The sequence below is a fragment of the Typha latifolia genome, chromosome 10, assembly GCF_019914945.1.
Source record: "Typha latifolia isolate L0001 chromosome 10, TyphaL0001v2, whole genome shotgun sequence".
NCBI classification, from domain to species: domain Eukaryota; kingdom Viridiplantae; phylum Streptophyta; class Magnoliopsida; order Poales; family Typhaceae; genus Typha; species Typha latifolia.
Genome location: NC_133095.1, coordinates 10988236 through 10995033, shown reverse-complemented (window position 1 = coordinate 10995033; position 6798 = coordinate 10988236). Strand labels below are relative to the sequence as shown.

The 6798-nt window shown below is 37.7% G+C and overlaps 1 protein-coding gene across 1 annotated transcript; it reads left to right on the top strand.

The window, feature by feature from the left end:
- Positions 1 to 417: 417 nt before the first annotated feature.
- LOC140796789 (cysteine-rich receptor-like protein kinase 19) lies at positions 418 to 4220 on the top strand. Its single transcript, XM_073149905.1, has 7 exons — positions 418 to 1411; positions 1544 to 1648; positions 1766 to 1959; positions 2890 to 3100; positions 3190 to 3427; positions 3517 to 3667; positions 3828 to 4220. The coding sequence occupies exons 1-7, from the start codon at positions 568 to 570 to the stop codon at positions 4134 to 4136; spliced, it is 2052 nt and encodes a 683-aa protein (XP_073006006.1). The 5' UTR covers positions 418 to 567; the 3' UTR covers positions 4137 to 4220.
- Positions 4221 to 6798: the final 2578 nt, after the last annotated feature.

Sequence of the window (6798 nt, the reverse complement as noted above, 5' to 3'; positions counted from 1 at the left end):
ACACAAACAATCTAAATATGATATGATAATCCGTCTATAATCTAAATAATTCCATTTATAACACGATAAATCTCTATTTATAATTCAAAAATCTCATTTATAACTCAAATAAACTCATTTATAATACAAATACTTTACATAAATTTGAGTAAATTGTGCCACATTTATTAAATCTGTTTAATATCAAATTTATAAATTCTGATTTGTTTATTAAATATATTATATTTATATTTGCATTACTATCGTCCGACATGAAGGGGACGTGACCAGATTGCCCACCCTACTCTTCTTCAACAAGTGGTTCCAGAAAATTTTGATACGACTGAAAAGTCTCTCGGGTTCTTCCAATCACCATCCAGATCATTCCTCTTTTCACAGCTTATATCAGTTCCACCAAAAGAACAAGTTGGCAATTCCATCCCACCCACCCACAAAGTCTACTCCAAAGCCAATAAATTCTTCTTTCATATTGACGAAGTCAACAACTAGTAGTCCTTGTTAAATTTCTGGGATGGTAAGCCTCTCCAGTCCCCACGGCCAACCATACCACCCCTACGCAAAATTACCATGTTTAGCCTTCTCCCCGCCGCCTCCTCCGCCGCCCTGATTATCACCGTCTTCCCCCTTCTTCTCACTCACTGGTCTTCTCCAACTTCCGCTGACGATCGCTTCTATCGAGTATGTGGCGAGAAAAACAGCAGTAATTACACCTCCAACAGCTCCTACCAATCCAACCTGATCAGCCTCCTCTTCCCTTCTCTCTCCTCTGTAGCTGTTGTCTCCGGCGGCTTCTCCGATGCCACCGCTGGCGCTGCTCTCGACCAAGTATTCGGCCTCGTTCTCTGCCGCGGAGACGTCAACGCTACCTTATGCAGCTCGTGCCTCGCCGCCGCCTTCGACGGCGTCGTTCAGCTCTGCCCGTATTACAAGAGAGCCGTCATCTGGTACGACGACTGCCTCCTCCGGTACTCCGACCGAGATTTCCGCTCCTCCACCGACAACGCTCCGGAGACCATCGGTTGGGACACCAACCAAAGGTTTGCCGGGTGGGACGACCCCAAGAGTGCAGCCAACCACAGCTTCTACAACTCAGCGATCAATACGCTTTTATCCAATATCTCAGATTGGGCGGCGAATCAGACGAGCAAGTTCGCTACGGGCCAGATGAACATCACCGACGATTTTCCGACACTGTATGGTCTCGCCCAATGCACTCCGGACTTATTGACCGCGCAGTGTCAGGAGTGCCTTCAGGATCTTATAAACCAGACACTCATGAACTTCGATGGCAGGCAAGGAGGGCGAGCCCTGGGAGTAAGATGCAATTTGAGGTACGAAGTGCATCCCTTCTACTACGGGGAGACGATGCTAAAGATGTCTTCGCCGGCTCCGACAGGCAACTCAAGAACTGGTGGGTAATAGACTAATAGGCCGACAGCTTTAACATCTTGAAGATTCTTTATACTTGAAGAATATGCAAGTGGATATACATCTTGTTCTTCTATTAAATGATGACGATTTCAGCCTCTGTTTCCTCGTACAGGTGGAAAGAATAAGCTCTGGATTATCATCACTACTACATCTCTTGCATTACTCTTTTCTTTATCTCTTCTCTGCTTTCTATGGATCAGAAGAAAAAGACGAGCAAGTAAGTTTATGGGGACATCATTGATATTAACTTCCCCCATTCTCTTCTCTAACTGGAGTAGCTAGTTGCACTTCTAACATTGAAATGCACTTGAAATGCACTTTACCAATGATTCAGGAGAAGAGAAAGAGAAACAACATCAAACGCAGCCTCTCAATATTGAAACCAATGAAGCCAGTAGGCTTTGGAAGAGTGAAGAGAGCAGCAGCTCAGATTTTTCACTGTACAATTTTTCCCAGATAGCAGATGCCACAAACCATTTCTCCCCTGAAAACAAACTTGGAGAAGGTGGATTCGGACCAGTTTACAAGGTAATACACATCTCTTATTATATATTCTCATCTTTATTTCATTACACGATCTCGTTAATTTCTAGATAAGAATGATTGGCATAGTTGTTGAAATTTTGAAGAATTAAGTTATCAATAATAAATTTGTGATTAGGTACTGCTCGTTGCATCTTCTACTATTTCACGGTAAGGCGATTGCCATCTTTGTCGTCGTTCGCTGCCAGAAAAGAACCAGGCCTAACTATGATACATACATACATACAGATGTAATGGAAGTGAAGAAAAAAAAAACTTGGAACCTTAATTTCAAGAGATATCTGGATCAAATTTCAGCGGTAGTGAACAGCAAGTACATACTCGGCCCAATCTTATGGGATAGAAAACTTTGCCAAGTATAAGGAAATGAATCCCCCTAGGTCCTATTAAGACGAATAATAGAAATTAAGACCAAGAAGAGAAATTGTGAACAACAATACAATAGCATTTGAATTGGGTTAGAGTTGGGAGAGAGAAATGTGAGGACTGGAAGGGGGAGAGAAGTTGAGAGATACTGTGGGTTTGAGAGGAAAAAGATTAAAAATTTTAAGGAGAGGAGAATAGAGAAATGGTTGAAGAAGATTACAGATGAGAGTATACATATCCTAGTATAAGCTTGGGATGGCAAGTTAGGGGGTAATATAGACACAAATGACAGAACAAATGTGTAGGAAAACAAATGGTGGGCTAACAAAATAGCCATTTTGAAACATTTGAAAAGTTCATGGGGTCTTAGTGTTATATACTTTTTTTAATGAATGTATATAACAATGGATCAAAGTTCATGGATCTAAGTATAACTAAGCCAATATATTTTCCCAAAAAATTTGATAGGAACAAAGAAAAAGAAAATCTAACTAATGATTTTCTAGATAGTTGACATTATCTGAATGTATATTTCACAAAATATTTCAGGGTCAATTGCCAGAGGGGCTTGAGATTGCAGCTAAAAGACTTTCTACATGTTCAGGCCAAGGTCAAGTAGAGTTTAAGAATGAGATCCAACTTATAGCAAAACTTCAGCATAGAAACCTCGTTTCGCTTATTGGGTGCTGCATTGAAGGAGAAGAAAAAATATTGATCTATGAATACATGCCAAACAAAAGTTTGGACTTCTTCCTCTTTGGTTTGTTCTCTCTAGACAATACTTCTCAACTTCAAATATTTTGTATTTATCTTCTAGACTTGTCCTCAGCTATGTTTAATTTTTGCTAGACCAAACAAGAGGAGCACTCTTAGACTGGAGTAAGCGGTTTCATATTATTGAAGGGATAGCTCACGGGCTTCTTTATCTTCACAAGCACTCAAGACTTCGTATAATCCATAGGGATCTGAAAGCCAGCAACATTCTCTTGGATCGCGATATGAACCCTAAGATATCAGATTTTGACATGGCTAGAATTTTTGGATCGAACGAGATCCAAGCAAACACAAACAGAATTGTTGGTACATAGTAAGTAAAGCTCAATCTTGCAAGCATATTATTTATTGTAAGCTAGTATATTTATGTTAACACCTGTAAACTTGATATGCATCTTTCAGTGGTTACATGTCTCCTGAGTATGCTTTCGAAGGCCTTTTCTCAATCAAGTCTGATGTCTTTAGCTTTGGCGTCTTGCTACTAGAGATAGTTAGCGGAAAGAGGAATGCAGGTTTTCATCAATATGGCAACCATTTAAACCTCCTTGGTTACGTGAGTACTGTAACAATCTTCTTATTATTTACAACTAATAGGTTGATTAACTATCTTCCTTCTTTTGCTAGCTTTTTGTTCAAAAAAGATACTGAGAAGTATACATATACCTGTGTGTGATTTACTTTTGAGCTAATAAGTATAATAAAACTTATCTTAGGCATGGGAGCTATGGAAAGAGGGCAAATGGTTCGAACTTATGGATGCATCATTAAGTGATGGGTATGACAAAGTTGAGATAGAGAGAAGCATTAATGTAGCATTAATGTGTGTTCAAGAGAATGCTATGGATCGACCCACTATGTCCAATGTCATTGCAATGCTAAGTAACGAGAGTATTACTCTGCCTCATCCTAAGCAGCCAGCTTTCTTCAATTTGAGGATCACATCTGAAGCAGAGGAAGCATTAGACCAAACAGGAACTTGTAGTGTAAATGATGTGACAATCACAACTCCATATGGTCGATAATATTAATTCAAATTGTTGTTTTGAATGTCAAGATTGACAAACTATATTGGATGGCAGAAAAAAGGTGAATATATTTTGGTAAAATAGTGTATACTGGATTATCCAAAAGAATAAAAGATGAGTTTGTGCCAATGACCACAACCATACAGGACTAATCCCTTACATATACAGTCTCTTCACTTATACATTTAAGTTCAATTGTTGAAATATATCTTATAAACATTATTTATAATGAGCACATATAAATTACTCCATACAAGATGCCTAAGATTTTTTTTTTAACACTGTTTTATATGAATTTGAAACACCAATGAAATGTATATAGTTTGATAAGAGCCCAACAAGCATTTTTTAGGTTAGATTTTGTATTAGCATTCCGAATTTGGAGGATTGATGTATTTTAAGACGCTGTATTCATATGAGTATCATATTTCTCTTTAAATTATAATATCATTTACACATATTTTACATTACTTCCTTCCCATGGAAGGTTAAAAAATTATGTTTTGACGTCCAATAAAACTAAGTGTATATAAAAACAAACAACATATGAGCACTAGTAACAACCATGGGATACTACTTTATGAGATTCGTAATTCTACTTCATCATCTTATATGTAAAGTGAAGAGTAACTTTTATACTAGTATAGCTATACTTATTTACGATACTTTATAAGAAAAATTATACTAATATAAACTATTATAATATTTAATTATAAATTTGTATAGTATTTAATTATATTCGATGTGATATAAAGTTGAATATGATGTGAAGGAGAATAGTAAAATTATATTAAGAATTAGTAAGATTTTATTGTAAAATATCAAAATACCCTTAGTGGATAGAAAATGAACTAGTTAGTAGTTACTAGTTAGTTATGCTTCATGGAGAGCGAATCGTGACGTTGAGTTTTTGACCAAAATGTCTTCGCATGTTCCACTTTTTCTTTATCCAAATGGAGTACTACTTAAACTTATTATTAAATAGTGTTTAATATTTAATATAACTTTAATAGAAATGCTGAACTAATTAGTATTTCATCCCTAAGCATTGTCAGGTCCTAAAACACTGAACTTATCAGCGTTTTATTATATACATTTTTTTTAACTTAATATTTCAGTAATTAAGGTAAAAATTATCTAGCGATAAAAATACTGAACGGATTAGTATTTTAAAAAAGTTGATTAGTTTAATATTTTTGTTATGGCTAGAGTGAATTAGACCTCATGTTGATAATAAATTTTAGGGACATTTTTGATAAAAATAAAATAAGAAGGGGTCTAGTTTGGTCAAAAACTCTAATTCTACCCATAAACATTAGCCTAAAAAGATCTATATAAAATAATACTAATATTAACATTGCAGTTGTAAGAGAACGGGGGAGGTGATGGCATATGTGATCATCGAGCGAACCGGACCTAGTTCTGGCCGACCTTTTCAGGCTGACTGAGCTTAAATATTTGTTTACGGTCCGGCCCACCAATCACTCGGGCCGAGCTAGAATATTCTATCCCGTTACTGCCCATTAGGTATTGGGTTTAGGTTGAGTATAATAGCTTTAACATAATAGGTTAAATATAAAAAATATTATATTTTATTGGGCCGAGTTTAATGGGCTTATATGAAGATATTTTAGTTATCTTTCATGGAAACATATTTATATATTGATATATAGTTTACTAAATATCCAATATCGGACTAAAATAATTATATGAATATGTATGCATTATGAGTTGGGCTATAAATGAGAATAGTAGATTGGGCTATAAATGAGAGTAGTGGATTGAGCTTTCGGGCCAAGCTGGGCGGGCAAAGGCTTAGCTCATGTCGCCTACTATCATATCGGGCTCGGGTTCGGCCGAGCCTAAATCGAGCTTGGGCTGAGTTTGGGCAGGTCGGGCTTAATGATCATGTCTAGATGATAGTCAACTTTGACATCAACGGAAATCATTCTACAGATCATGATGATTTTAGAATGTTCACATTCGCTCGCATAGACGATTTAGGAGTTTTCTTTTTCTTTCTTTTTTACTATTTTAAGTCTTCTAATATTTTTTTGCACATAAATTTCGTTTACTTAAATGCCCCTCTAATGTTGATTTATATATATATATATATAATATACCCATAAAAATATATGATGGGCTGCCACTAACTCAAAGGCCATAACACTAACCTACCGAGGTTGGACCTTGAGCCCAAACTAACCAAAAAGCTACTTGGGTTGGATTGCAGTCTAATCCACAACTAACATTGGATGGGCCACAGCCCGACCAACAAATAATTTAGGCTAGGCAGCAATCCAACCTACCACTTACCTACGTTAGGTCGCATGCAACCCAGCCCACCACATGCTAGATTAGGTTGGTAGCCTAACCTAGCCAATAACTCGGGCTAGGTTGCAGCCCGCCCCAAGCAACCCAAAGCTAGGCCCCAACCCACCTAGGTAGGGCTTGGCCCATCCAACCACCCCTCCTCCTTAACCCAGCCTAGCTGAGGAGGATGGAAGGGGCGACCAGCGAGCACTATTGCTGGCAGCTGGGCCTACATGCTAGGTGACACCCTATCAATCGAGGAAGGCACCCATGGTGCCGACTGGTTGACAAAGGAGCTAACGACCACCCACAACCAACCAAACCATTTGCTTGTGGGGGTGGGGGA

What these genes read in the sequence shown, in the direction of transcription:
- LOC140796789 (XM_073149905.1), top strand. Translation starts at nt 568, where the DNA reads ATGTTTAGCCTTCTCCCCGCCGCCTCCTCCGCCGCCCTGATTATCACC. An exon ending in TTTGGACTTCTTCCTCTTTG is followed by an intron (nt 3,101 to 3,189) that starts GTTTGTTCTCTC and finishes AATTTTTGCTAG; the next exon opens with ACCAAACAAGAGGAGCACTC. An exon ending in ATTTAAACCTCCTTGGTTAC is followed by an intron (nt 3,668 to 3,827) that starts GTGAGTACTGTA and finishes AACTTATCTTAG; the next exon opens with GCATGGGAGCTATGGAAAGA.